Source organism: Saccostrea cucullata, unplaced genomic scaffold (assembly GCF_032062105.1).
Source record: "Saccostrea cucullata isolate Sc308-1 unplaced genomic scaffold, CSIRO_AGI_Scuc_v1 ctg1526, whole genome shotgun sequence".
Lineage (NCBI taxonomy): Eukaryota > Metazoa > Mollusca > Bivalvia > Ostreida > Ostreidae > Saccostrea > Saccostrea cuccullata.
The window spans coordinates 4736-20209 of NW_026922172.1; the positions used below are offsets into that span (position 1 = coordinate 4736).

General features: G+C 31.7%; 1 protein-coding gene across 1 annotated transcript; it reads right to left on the bottom strand.

The window, feature by feature from the left end:
- Positions 1-547: 547 nt before the first annotated feature.
- Positions 548-12612, bottom strand: LOC134261320 (low affinity immunoglobulin epsilon Fc receptor-like). The gene is made up of 6 exons (XM_062743759.1): positions 12522-12612; positions 7942-8028; positions 7662-7703; positions 4895-4989; positions 1011-1107; positions 548-926 (listed from the first exon to the last, which is right to left on the bottom strand). Exons 1-6 carry the CDS (start codon positions 12610-12612, stop codon positions 703-705), a joined length of 636 nt encoding a protein of 211 aa, XP_062599743.1. The 3' UTR covers positions 548-702.
- Positions 12613-15474: the final 2862 nt, after the last annotated feature.

The following is a 15474-nucleotide window of genomic DNA, read 5'->3' on the forward strand; positions in this document are numbered from 1 at the left end:
CAAAACATGGACGTTCCTTGGCCTTTTCAAGAAGACTTTTTAAAAGTTTGAAAGGGACAGAGGAAAGGTTTGTTCGAATTTGAACTTGAATTTGAATTGAATTTGAATTTTTTTTTCAAAGTGCGTTGATTTTGTCCACATTTTAACGCACTTTGAATAGTTTAAAAGTAAATATTTTTTTTCAAAGTGTGTTGCCACAAATGTGCAATGTTTTTTTTTTTATTTTAAAATGAACAAATTAAAAAAAAATAATATAGAGGAGCGCTTTGTTGTAATCAGAAGAAAAAAAAATCTAATAATGCATGCAAAAAGTAAGAAAGGACAAAACATTTATATTGTTCGGTTCCTTAAGAGAACTTTATACGGTAATAACCAATGGTCGCCCGAAATCAAACTTTGATGGAGAAATGTGTAATTTTGTTCTAAAACAGGGGGATATCTGCAGACTTCAAAGCACTGAATATTTTCATAAGGTGAGGTCTATACATGAGTGAAGAATTCTTGAATGGGACGTAAAACACCAACAATCAATCAATAAATCCAATATAATAATAATTTATTTTCCATAATTTCAGCTTTACTTCTAGGTCATCCAAAAGCATCTATTAAACTTGAAATACTCTTAACGAATAACATATAGTTTTATGTATATACTCATTGACAAGCTAGGATGCATTTATAGAAGCTTTTCCAACGAAATATTTAAAGCTTTTTTTCGCATATAAAATAAAACTCATGAGAGCAAATGCTATCATTCCACATTCCTGTTCTGTCGGGATGTGTGGAGATTTCAATATAGTCTTCCTGGCTTTTGTCGTTATTGGGTTCTCCTTTGTTCCAGTCCGTGAATGTCAGGGAACGTCCGGTAGACGCCCATACAAACCTCCCCTCGATGATCTCATCCGTGCCCCCAATCCAGTACAATCCTTGTAAGATGGATAAAATGTTATATCATGATAATACCAGAAAGGATGTAAGTACTATGGAAAATAAAATTATACTTAACATACTTAATTTATCATAATTGGTGATTTTTTGCTTCAGAAAATAGTTCTCTTCTCTTGTCTCTATCTCGACCAATTTTGCACCGTATTGTAGACATTTTATTTGAAAATTTCATTTAACAAATGAAAAAGTAAAAAAAAAATAGAATTGAAAAGAGAATGTGATCAATATTCTGGTTATGCCGCAGGCCTTCTGAAAAGATTTGATCAAGTTCCAACCCACTGCAATTCCTAGTGAAGTTCTTAGTTTGTATATTTTACTTATATACCGTTATACATTTGAGGCAGAAAATCGAATAAATTCGAATACAATATTGCAATAACTCTTCGTCGTAGATTTAAACAAAATAATGCAAGATGTAAATCAGCTTGAACGGCAGTTACACTTCAAATTCATCAGACGAATTATCCTGTTTTGAAGGTACAGTCAAACTTGTCTTAGCGGCCACCCGAAATCAACGGCCACTCGTGGTCAGCGGCCACTTTCAGTTCCCCCCGACGATTTTTCCTATTTATTTTTAACTGGAATAAACGGCCACTTGTGTAACGCGGCCAGCGGCCACCCAAATCCTCCCCCAACAGCCTTATTGACACTGTAATAGGCGGTCATTTCATCACTTGTCGCGGTCCTATTACATCTTTTAAACACATTGACTTGGGTAATTATATCCTCGATAGTAAATTTAACCTATTAATCCAATTAAAAAAATTGCTTTTAGATACGCTGAACTCTGTTTGTGTTTATGAAAAATAAATATTTGTCCTGTTATATCAATTTGTAATTATTTTTCAAGATCGCCGATTGAAAAATTAAAAGAATTTAATTACAATTGATACTTTCCTCTAGCTAAAGAAATTCACACCTTTTAGATTTTGATTCCATGAAGAAGCCCTAATTGTTACTCTTGTGAAAACAAAGTGCTTCATGTGCCATGATTATCTCGTGAATTTCACTATCAAGAGACTATCAATAGGGATTAGTTACGCTCTACTGCACGTGACACCTGTGTTATGGAATGATTTCAACTGCGTAAATACATCTCTCTGGTCAACTGGTGAATTTTATTTGTGTGTCTGTGTATGTTGCATAGACATGATAGAAATTCTGACAGCTTTTTTAAACAATAAAATTCACCAGACTTTAAAAAACATTAGCAAGTAAGTTAATTACTGATTAATTAAGTTGGGAGGGGGGGGGGTGTTACACTGCTGACCACTTTTTTAACATATGCAAGTGAACATATTCTTACTTAAATTCCTATGCTTTATTTTATTCACCATGAAACTGTATTTTTGTGTAATTTTTTTTGTTTATAAAAAAGGATAATAGTCAGGCACTGTATGTATTTCTTCATTGAAAATTAAAAGAATTTATTTAATATTTCAATGTAACAAAAGCACACTGATGAATGCAAGATTTTTAACTAATATGTAAGAACAGAAACATGCACGAAACCTTTAACATTTCGAATTCTTTAATATTCTTTTTAAATGAGCTTGAGTTATTATATATTTACATAAAAAAGCTTTTTTTGAAATTGACCTATTTAATTATGATTAATAAATTAAACTGTAGTGCTTAATTTTGTTTATTTATTGACCGAATGTCCTTTTCGAGGGCAAACTGGAATAAGAGGCCACCTGTCTTAAGTGGCCAGTTTCCAGACTTCCCAAAAGTGGCCTCTTAAAACAAGTTTGACTGTATTATATTGCAAAAGGCTAAACATACTATTGGTCAGTTATTGTGAGTATATTGATGTCTTGAAATTGTGGATTCGTGAGAATCCTTATCGATACTGGAAAGGCACAAGAATCACGTCCGAAGTATGAGAATAAAACCTTAAAGGAATTTCGGTCGAATAGGAATAGATTGAGAAACATGTCTGAGCCAGCTAAGTTATCAAGAGTAAAAATTATATTTATTTAATTTTCTTGAGTTTTTTGTGCATATTCATACATGAAAACCATACTCATTGCTAAATGGAGCAAGTCAGTTTATCTTTTTATAATTGCACATTAAGATTAGGTCACTTTATGACTAATGATCTGTGAAAAATGTCATACCTTGTTGACAAGGTCATTGTATCGACCATAGAATTTACCAAATGATGACTTTAAACGAGACTGCTTATATTCTTGTTTCATCAAAGTGCTTATCAACAATTTACTTCATTTTAGATATCGTTCATACGCAAAGCATGCTCTTGCGAATCGAATCAACTGAGATATATACACCAAGTATGCAGGTGATGAAGGTATATTGCTGCATACGTAAGGGACATTGACAATAGAAAAGTTAAAGTCATCACGTTTATCATAGAGCTTGGTTGTTAGACTACCATCAACGTCTCAGACTCAGAATCAGACTCGCTGATATCTTTTATCTCAAGCTCACCTAGATATATCGCATAGACGTAAAAATGGAAATGACCATTGTTAATTGATAATACGTCGTCGATATATCTAGATGAGACCACAGCAGGTGTTTTTTTTATGCATAACATTTGAGGAAGACGACAAAATAGGTGATAATATTCGATCTAATACTATATCAACAAGATGTGCCCCCATATGGCCAAGGATATCATTTTGAAAGGTGGCTCTAACTCCAATGTCCTAGGTCAAAGTTATTTGTTTCTCAAAAAAGGTCTGTCACAAGGATTTCATATGTGAAGTATGGAAGCCATAAGGTCCTAACCGTTCAAAAGTTATGGTCAGGGTTACAAATTTTAAAAGAAGGTCAAACTACAAGGTCAAAGTTCTTGATACTAAATATCAAATGAAATGTCCTGTCATGACGAATGTAAATAATGAAAACACTACCCCTAACTTTTTAAAAGTTATAGTCAAGGTTTTATTAAAATAGGTCAAACTCCAAGGTCAATGTCAAAGAAGGGTCAACGCTCTTTGGTATCCGATGAAGAGTCTTATCACATTGAAAATCATTTTCTTCCTTTGTTTTGCACCGCACTGTTGACACTCCATTTACAAAGTTCAGTTTAAGCAAATAATACAATATTTTATCTTTGGAAGAGACTTAATATCATCCCACAGATTTAGAAAAGTGAATAATTCTATGAATTCCCTTTCTTTAGATAGGAGAATAAATATTTGCTATATTGCCCCCAAAAGATACACAACAAGAGAAAAAAAATGGTAAAATCATTAAATATTCATTTATTTACTTTTTTTCAAAAATATCTCCAAAGGATCACAAAGTTAACTGATATTACATTTCTTGCATAAAAGAAGGGACACTTGGAAAATATCAGTTGATACGTAAAAAAATGATCATAGACAAATCATACCCGTAAGGCTTACAGATGCAAGTCATGTTATTCTCAGAGTCTAAGGATTGATTGGTTTATTTATTATATAGTGTTTAAAGACATTCGCTCAAATATATAGAAAATAAGTAGAAGGAAATATAGAATTTTCCACTTTTCAACAACTACATGTATGATATGATATTAAGTCTCACCCAAAGAAAAAAAAAATTGTTTGCATCATCTGTTCATAATAACAATGAAAGAGGCAAAGAAAGATTGAATAAAAAGATCCACAAACAATAGAAATATATGATAAGACTTTAAGACACAGACCCCCAGAAATCCAAAAGGTTGTATCAGGTGTGCATGTGATGGTAGAGGTAAATCCGTCAAACCCACAGCGAATCATATGTGTTGATAATATATAAAAACATTCTGTGGCCGAATGAGCACATTATAAAATGTATTAACGAAAGTGGGACCGTATATTAGGTAGGTTATATTTGCAAACAAAGAAGTCATCATGACTATAAAATAATGGAAAAACTGAGCACCCTTTCAAAATAGTTTTGGCATTCATTTAACCACTACTAATTTTAAATTTTAAGTGAAGATGCTTACACTTGCAATGTCCCACGACTTCGCCAGTGCTATGATTTTGTAGCAAGAAGATCCAAATTTTTCCCAGTTTGATGGACATGATTTTGTGGACCAATCTAAATTTAAGAAAAAAAGAAAAGAAAGATATACCCGTTTGATATACTCGATGCATCATTACTGACTACGAGTTAACCCTGTGTCAGCTATCGATTTAAGTTAAATGTTCTCTTCAAAAATATAATTTTTGAATTGTAATGTTCAACTTCTGTAGTATTTGAGTAAGGATTATGCCTAGAAGACAAAAACATGTTTTTGTGAAGATCGATATATATATACACTGAATGCTTTAAAAAAAAGAAAAAGGTATACATAAGGGGCTTTTGAGAAGTTCGCAGCACACATAAAGCTTATTCATATTTTTTTAAAGAAATTAAAGTAAGGATAATATCATATGCACAAAAATCCTTCATATGTGAATACTGTGTGTTACTTTTTTCTACGTTAAGGAAATCGTATAAATGAATTAATAAACCAGCAGATAACATTGTATCATTAAACACGCCTTGATTCTTAAAAAAATACATTATCTATACAATTCACACAATGCATGTACGTCCTTATATTTATTCATTGAAATAAATCTTTTATACTTGAAATGTATGTTGCTAAAATTTCCCCCAGTAGTTTAATTTCTGTTGTCAATGTTATATCATTTAACTGCATTTGTTCAGGTGCTGTGATTTGCATTACTCATATTTTACGCTTTTTATAAGATTTTACAGGTAATCCGTTTCCTCATAAAGTGTAAGACAGACTAATACAGGGTCACTATTATTCAAATACCGCTGTTGTGCCATTGACACATACATACACACCCTCTCACCCTCCCTCACACACCCTCACACACACACCCTCTCACACCCCCCCCCCCCCCCCACACACACACAGAGAGAAACAACTCCTTCTTTAGACATATATTTCTTGTTTTCACCAGTATTTATAATTTAATTTGTATTTTTTATTTTTTACAGAGAATATAATAAAGCTATTATTTGTATGATATGTAAATTGATACATTGAATCTGTTTTGCCCTCTATTTTTTTTTAGATTTCATGGGCTTTTATTCTAAATTAGTTTGAAAAATGATTAAAAAAGCTATATTTTGAAATAAGACAAAATAACTTTTGATACACGTCATTGGTCTTTAATGTAAAAACATTCAAAAATAAAACAAATTTAGTTAATTAAAAAATATTAAAAAATTATAGAATCAATTACTCTATCGTACCAGGGTTGTCCCGTAAAAACGTGGACAAAGCGTTTTTCTCGAAAAGTAATAGGCGCTCTAAGCTGAAATTTTCAGTAAATGTTTATTCATCATATTTAAGTGACTCATAATGTTTTTGATAATATATATTCAAAAATAAATATTTTATTCCGCTTGAATGTGCACAAGGTACGTTCCTACGGCGCACGGTAAAAATAGCAAGGTAATATTAGAGAAGACATAAGAATTAATTCGTAATAAAAGTTTTCAATACATAAGATTAGGATGAAAATTATCCTTATTCCATTCCTTAATCAATTCTGTCCTTTTTTTAAAAAAAATTCAAGATATTTGGTTAATTTTTGGCAGTTTCCCGAGCATTCGAAATGGGAAAGTTATAAACACAATACACGAAAAATGGCGATTTTTTTATGACGTTACGGCGCACCGAAGAGCAGTTCACATAGATTAGGATGTTTTAATGACGCCTTAAAGGACTTTAAATCAATACAGAAGAAAGAAAATATGAAAAATATCACCAGATCTTTAGTATATAAATGAAATGAAAGTTTTCTTCGCGAAGTCTTCGTGGTCGAGTCCCCAGATAGTACAAAACATATGGACAGACTGCCATTTGTAATAGCAAAGGACGCTGTCACTGTCGACCGTCGATGTGAGATTCATTTTGAGTTGAATGATGGTGAGAATACTGTCCGTAACTTGCTAATAAATATTCAGAAGATCGCACGAGTGTGCCACATTGGTTTCTTAATTGGTTATAGATACTCGCATATGTAAATCAATAAAAATTTCTAAATTTAAGTGGGGCTTATCCAACTTTAAGTTTAGCAAAGATGAAACTTGACACTGTTTTAGACACTTTGACGTTATCATCCGTGCGCCGTAGGTCGATACAGTACATAGCTTAAAATATCACAATATGTTTACTTATGCATATATCTATTTGCAATTTGCTATGTATATTCATAATTTATCTACTAAAGACTGGTGAAAATTTCAGAACGCAGTGATGATTATTTTTCAAACTAGACAACTTGTCCACGATTTTACGGGACAACCCTCGTACAACCATGAGTGTCCCTTGTATATTCCAAACATAGAGAGAATATAATGAAAAAAATATTGCTATTGAAATGCGCTCTCAACCACTATTGAATGATATAATTATTTCAAAAGTGGTCGTATTTCAATAGTGGTTGTAACAATGCACTTTACAAATAGATCCATGTTCCTACGTTAACGATACTTATGTTTAGTTGGTCATAAATTGTCCATCTAAGTCAAGATTTTAAAGATAATCTAAAGATAAGAAAGATCTTCCTCAAAAATCTAATCCAACAAAACAGATTGCATACAGAACAACCATGGACTTCGAAAACACAAAATGTAATTTAATGCGATGGAGGAGCGAGCATTTTTTTTACCGTTCAAACCAATTTTCAGGTCTTTCAAAAGCTCATTCAAGTAAATGAAATTCAGGAAATGAAGCTTAATATTACCATTGGTTAAATTTGTTACTTTTTCCCCAGGTTTGTGAGTTTAGTTTGCATCCTTTCTTCTGTTTGTAGAAGTTTAAAGTTTTGATCTAGAGAATAAGGGAAAGGTTTCATTAAGATATCTATCATATATACTACGCATATTATAAGAAGAATATATTGGAAGATTTAAATGAATATTTTGATAAGTATGTTTAAATTATATTTCCAGATCTGTTTCTACCTTGATTGGGAATTGCTCATTCACGTATATGGAATTCAGCAAATCAAGCAGCAAACTTACCTTTGGTTGCATTTGTTACTGTTTTTTCCAGTTTTGTGATCTCAGATTGCATCCTCTCCAGTATTGGAAGGAGCTTAATATCTTGCTCTAGAAGAAAGCATGAATATTTTCTAAAGATATTATATAATGAATACATGAACACAGGAGAATTAAAAAATGATTACAATGAAGATATACACATATTGAGTATTAAGGATACTGTATGTGTTATGTCTTCCCATCTTCTATCTGTCTCTCTTGTTTATAACCATTTTTGCTTTATTTGCCTAAAACGCTTTTCTTAATTAAAATACTTTCATAGATTTCTTTTACATGAAGGATATGGAGGTAACGAACAGTATTCAATACAAAATAAAAGCAGAGCAAACACGGACCCCCCAAACTTCAGAGGTGGGATCAGGAGCCACGGAGAAGTTAGCATTCCCTGCTAACTGGTCACACCCGCCGTGTCATGACCGGGAAATAACGGAAAAATCTGTCGTCAATTCATTGCATAAATAATGAAATAAAATAAGTATGAAAAAATTCAGTCAACATTTGACAGAATGATAAATTGTATTTGCAGACAATATCATTTTATCGACCAAAGATCTTACGAAATATAAACTTTTGATACGATCAAGTATTATATATTACATTTGTTTGTTTTTCGTGTGCATGTATGGTAAGTCTACACCGACATTTGCTAACCGATGCAATATGACGTGATAGTAAGCTACTGTATGTGTACTTATAAAGCGGTCTTCATATTTTAGCGGCTTTTGCGCAGACAGCGATGCGCTAACTCACGAATACCGTGAGCGAATGAATACGATATGTTGTCTTTATTTTATTTGCTTGGATTTACCATTCCATCAGGTCTCAAACAAGAAGGATATGGAAATAACGAAAAGTTTTTAATATCAAAGTCCATAAAACACAAAAAATTTGGAGCAGAGCAAACACGGACCTACGAAACATCAGAGGTGGGATCAGGTGCCATGGAGGAGTGAGCATACCCTGCTGACCGGTCACACCCGCCTTGGGCTTCTTGTCATAATCAGGCAATAACGAAAAAAAAAAACGAAAAAAAAAAACCAAAAAAAAAAAAAAAAAAAAAACGATGATCCCGATTTAGTCGTTATTTATTCTATTAGGCAATAACCCTTTACAAATGTATGCTAATGTATATTCATTCAGATTCACTTTTGAAGATAATTTTTTTCTATAAAATGTGTTATTGGCACTTGTCCCTTGGACCAACTGTGTGGACTAGCATGCTATCTATGTGAATCTGGACAATGTACAGATACGTATGGTATTTAATACTTCCCTGACATAATCATTAATCATAATCATTTTATCCTTCTAGAAATTTAAATCTAAAGTTAATTGTTTTTAATAACCAGTTATTGGTAAATAAACGCTCAATAACCAAACTACGACTCACAATACGAGGCTTTTTTTCCGCCAAGTGGACACGGCAAATAAAAAGCAATAATCTAATGCCATTTTTAAAAAATTAGTGAAAGATATTAAAATTTTACTGATTTCACAGACAAAAAAATTATTTTTAATTTATAATTTTTATATCCATATCCGATGTTTGAGCTAAATTTTATATATCTTAAGGATTTCAATCCCTAATGGGACCAAATTCTCTACCCTTAAATGTCCGTCAAGTACACAATACTCTGATATTATATTAAAGCATTTTATAGTGGAAAAGGATTGCCCACGAGAAATTTTCAAAAAGTTCATAAATTAAGGAGTAGTTAATTAACAAAGATTGCATTGAAGACTATGGGGAAAACGTTTTTTCAAAATGAAAATTCAAATAATTTGAATATCAATAAATCCTGTGGTGGAAAGATGCATTGAAATATTAAAAATAGAATGATAATTGAAAACATTTTTTTTACCAGCTAAATTTTTTTTAATTGATATTTTTTTTATTAATTAAAAAAGGGGAGATAACTCTTACCAAAATTCAAGGTCATAAATTAGAACACATCCCACTAAACATACTTATGGTAAAAAATGGGAACTATGTCGAAATAAACTGAGTATTGAAAGCCTACATATCTGGGGTCTGTTTCACAAACGTTTCCTAAGATATGTCGTAAGACATAACTTAAGATGTGCCTAAGTTATAACTTAGGAAGTTCCTAAGATTTGTCACAGCTGTTTCACGAAACAATCTTATCTTAAATTTTTCCTATGTAATTTCTTAGGTTGTTTAATAAGGACTAATGAAATAACTCCTCCGCTCTATCTACAACTCTCAGTATGTCAGTCTTGGTTATATTTTTAGCTTCAAAAAGGGAGGGGATTATCCCCACTTTCAAAGGACTTGGACAGAAGTACATGTATACGTATGTTTTAACTTTGCGAAGTTTGCTGCTAGAACTAAGCATTCATAAACACACCCTTTCGAACCTTCTTCCTTTCCGAGCACATGTTTAAATATTGTTCCACGTTTTATACGTTTACTTTATTTTGCTCTTGATAAGGTATCGATCCCAGGTATTGTTTTTTACTATACTTTTCTACTTGTCAATTATTGAATGAAATTTAAAAATGATTGCTTCGTAGCGAACACATGTGAGGGCAATAAAAAAATATGCTTTTCCAATGGCTGTTCCACGTAGTTGTTCGTGCTATGTAAAGCTTTCTCACATATATAAAATAAGAATGCTATGCTAGAAAAAGATCCCAAATTCGCGACTACAGATATGAAAATACTAAAAGAAGTTAAAAAAGGAACATTATTGAAATTTCATGCACAGCTATACATTGTATTAAGCGGGGAGCATAACTGGTTGTAATAATCTCATAACCGTAGGAACTGGAGGAGCACGGGAGGGGGGAGGGTATAATAATAAGTTTTCTTATGTATAGAATACTATAGAAAACAAAACTGCGTTATGTTTGCGTCTTCTCAATAATTACGTCCTAGAGGAAATTAGATGCAACCATTCTTGAGAGAAACATCTACCGGTATATATCCGAAATTGGTTGGGGGTTCATCAAAAATCATGTACTTATCTATAGTGAACAAGTGTTTCCATTCATCTAAAATATCCTTTTTCGAATTCTTTTTTAATATTCACTAAAATACTTGTAATACCTGTATATTAATAAATATACATGTACATGTAGATAAAGACATTATGTATGCATGCATGTATAATAACTGGATCAAACCATGTGCTATTTTTTGTTAACAAAGGTGTGCTCTTCAAATGATGGGGAATTATTCCAGTATAAGTACATCTATTTCGGCGACTCCATTTTTGTGAACTGACATTTTTATATACCTTAATGGACTAATTTTGACACATGTTTGCCAGCAAGGCCGTAACTACCATTGAGGCAAGTGAGGCAAATGCCTCACTAAATTTTTGTAATTTTCTGAAAAGTGAAATTTTTTTACATTGAACTTATGAATTATGTGTGTTTTCAACTTTTCTTTTCATTTCTTTAAATCGTTCAGCTCACCAGGTGCCTCTATCATTATACCCCCCGCATGAAAAGTGGGAGGGTATATAGTAATCGGTATTTCCGTCCGTCCGTCTGTACGTCCGTCCGTCCATCCGGCTGTTACGCTTTGGGGTACCCATCTCTTATCCGCAACTCCTCTCATACCACTGAAGGAAAGTTAATGAAACTTTCACAGATTCTTAATTACATATTACCATTGTGCACCTCCTATTTTACTTTTTTTGATCTGACGTATATTTTTGATTTTCCAGAGCAAAACATGGATTCTGCCATTATATTCATATGGCAGGCGGGGGGTATCATTTAGTGAGCTCATTGCTCACGGTACCTCTAGTTTTCATTTAGAATGTAACATAAAATAATTCAAAATATTTGTTTTGTAAATTGTTTGATTGTTTAACATCCCTTCTAAGAATTTCTCTTTCATATTGAGACATGCACCACTACTAGCCGATGGAGAGCAGCAAGTTTTAAATCTGTTCTAGCTTTCAGGGTCACTGAAGATGATTGAACACTTATTCAATTATCTTGACATAGGACCTCGGTTAATACGGTCTCAAAGTAAAGCAGTTTTAACCTGGAGAGAACACAATCATCCATATACTAGTAGTCCATTGGATTTTCTCTCCCCAAACACATTCTCTCTCTCCATAGGAAGTTTTGGATATGCAGCCGCAATATTTAGTTTCTTCCTAAGTCATCGATTTACCTTTCCTAAAGTTACGACATAACTTAGGAATATCCTAAGATAAGACGAGGTTAGTGAAACGGATAAGTAATGAACTTAGGAAAAAGTTCTTTCCTAAGATATAACTTAGTCCTAAGTAGGCTTTGTGAAACGGGCCCCTGTTCATGTTTTCAATTTCATTGAATTTCTTCCTATTAGGGATCGAAGACCTTAATTCCTGCTAACATAAAGAATATGGTATAATTTAATATCTATTTTTCCTGAAGATGGTTCTAGAAGAATTTGATTTCTACAATTCATTAATTATTAATTAATATTTTTACTTACTTATAGTTTCCTTTCTGGTGATAACTTGAATCATTTATTATCAAAATGTGTTTCATATTCAATAACAAACATTTATAAATACCTTTGTTGCTGGACATTTCTCTTTTCAGTATCTTTTTTATCTGTATTTCCATGTTTGATTGAGAGATACGCAATTCCCGAATAGCCTCCATTGTAAATGATTCACTGGGATAATTATCCATTGAACTCGAATACAAAGGCTGCGACTTTGTAGAATACAGCGTCACAAGGAGACCGATGACTAAAGAGAGCATTTTAAGAAATATGAGAATACGACCAGTTGAAGAGTCGATCACGTTTTATTTCGATTATTCTTATTGGCAGTTTCGTTCATCTTTCGTGTGTATTTCTTCTGAAATGTATTTTTATACATGTGCACGTACTACGTGGACCACTTAAATATTGTGAAGATTTTTTTTTCGATGATTATTATTCATAACAAGTAGGATTTGACCAACTTCCTTCCTTTTCCCAGTTTTTAAAACAGCCTCTTGATTTGACATTTGCTGAAAAATTTTGCATTTACATTTTATTTATTTTACAGTATTATAGATATTTATTGTTAGTACAGTTTATCGTTAGAAGCGTAGCCAAGCACATAATTTTTGCAAATTGTTAAAGTTAAATGTATGCTGTTATAGATATAATCAGAAAATCCTTTTGATGACCCCCTGATGAGAGTGTTTCATTTGCTGTCAATGATTTTAATACCAAAGCAACATTGCAAGCTTGTTAGAAGTATTCCAACTACTACTACATATACTAGTATAGGGAGGAATTTCGCTTACTGTTTAAAAACACAATGGACTAATTTATTGAGTTTATAAAATGATAACTTAAGTTATAGTATGTGTCCCTTTTTATAGAATTTTCAATTAATACTTTTTTATTAAACTGATTGACAATCAATAAATATATGCAATTTTCAAATAATTTTGTTTTATAATTTTTTTTGTCATTGCTTTTGAAAGGAAAGGAAAAAAAATAAATCTAGAATTAGAAATATACGAGGGCCGTTCAAAAATTACGCGGACTTGCTGCACAGAAAAAATATTTGACGACATAATCGGGCAAAATGTTGCACATAATATAAAAGAATCTTTACTTATATGGTCTACAAAATTTCATATCAAAATGTTGTAAATCGGTATCAATTTTGAGTGATTTTTCAGGACATATCATTTAGTCACGGAGCAGCAAAATCTTCGACGTCACAGATTTTATAAAAAAAATATGTGATTGAGCTTTAATTTTCTCAACATTTTCCCAAGAGTACCTGTACAGTTTGAATCATATTATCTAATCAACATCAAAACACCATTTCTTGTCAAGCTTTAAATCTATTAAACAAATAAAAATATTCTTTTTTGTTTTAAAACCAAAAACTGCAGGTATTTATGAAAAAAAAATGTGTGATATTGATGACTCTCAATCACGTTCTTTACATTCCAGATAAAGTTTTCTTTAATAATCCTCTTCCCGTCCTCCCGTATAGCCATTTTACAGAGGTCTAATGGTCTAATATTCCTATCTTCTATTTGTGGACGAATGTAACGAATACCCTAGTTTACTACATGTTTTATTATGCATATTTTGGATCTATGTTGGCGATATCTCGAGCATTACACATAATTTAACTAAAGTGTGGTGCGCCGTCAATTCACGAGACGTCATTTTCACAATCGTTTTCACGGGGATCGCATCAGAGGAATATTGCTATATTTCTATTAGTACTTCAAATATCGAGCCAGAAATACAAATACATAATAATAGAACAATTTAAAGATACATTTGAGAAAATTGTCGAAAAATATTGCGAATTATAGAAAATAAATGAGTTAAATTTTGGATTCCGCATGCTTTTGCTTCAAATTTTTTGTCGTGCTCCGTACCTCTAAATCAGCGATATTAATATAACGATAATTTTAGTATAATTTTTTTAAAATACAGAAATTTTGCCCAAAATGTATTGGAATCTTTGAGATACATATTTCTGTGAAATTTCATAACTCTATGACGTCTGTAAGAGTAAATCATAGAAAAGTCCGCGTAATTTTTGAACGGCCCTCGTAATATATAAAATGTACATTAAATAGAAGAATATTCTTATTTTGTGTTCAAACTTTCTGATGAAAATATGGTTTTCTTTTAATAAAAAAATATAGATTAGAAATAAATTGTCGCGCATATTCATAAAATTACCAACACTACAAAATAATATAAATACTAAAGCTAACGTCTACTCATTATGAAATTATAAAGTAAAATTTCTAGGAAAGTTATCAGTGTTAGGCTTTTTACCATGGAACATGGAGGTTTTATTTCAATAGTGATTAAAATGTGGTGCTGTTTTGAAACCTATTTTAACTTCTTTTGAAATAATCATTCACAAGTAGTCGTTATTTTAATGGTTAATTCAATAAAATAATGAATTAAAAATGTTGGAGAACATAATGAACAATGAATCTTTATATTTTATAATAGCTAAACTATTTCAAAAAGTCTTTCAATGTTGTTTTATTATTGGAATAATAATAATTAACTATCAAAATAATTATTTAAATCACTTTTGAAATGATTATTTAGATCCTTATTGAAAACTTTATTTCAAAAGTGAACATCATTTCAATTGTGTTTGCAGTCTATTTTTGATATTGAAATGCACTCTAAACCACTTATCAATAGTTGTCGTATTTTAATAGTGCTTGCAACAGAACAGACTTTTGTGCCTAAATAGAGATGATTTTTTTGTGTATAACAGTAGTAAATAAATAAATATACTACTACTACTTACAAAGAGACAGCTATAGGTAATTGGCAGATTAGATTATTGAAAATAAGCAGCTGTACATTCCTGGCATGCGGCCGTAGAGAAAATCTGGAGTATTGTAAATCTAAATATTTAATTAATAAAACTTAAAACAAAAATCAAAATAGATATGGGTATAAATATATCAAGCGTTTCGAATAATATTTAATAATTATTAAAGATTTTGAACTAGTTGTGGCAGTAT

Coding starts and splice junctions, on each gene's coding strand:
- LOC134261320 (XM_062743759.1), bottom strand. CDS start 12,612: ATGGAGGCTATTCGGGAATTGCGTATCTCTCAATCAAACATGGAAATA. Junction 7,704..7,941: donor AGTAACAAATGCAACCAAAG/GTAAGTTTGCTG, acceptor AGGATGCAAACT/AAACTCACAAACCTGGGGAA. Junction 927..1,010: donor CACCAATTATGATAAATTAA/GTATGTTAAGTA, acceptor CCATCTTACAAG/GATTGTACTGGATTGGGGGC.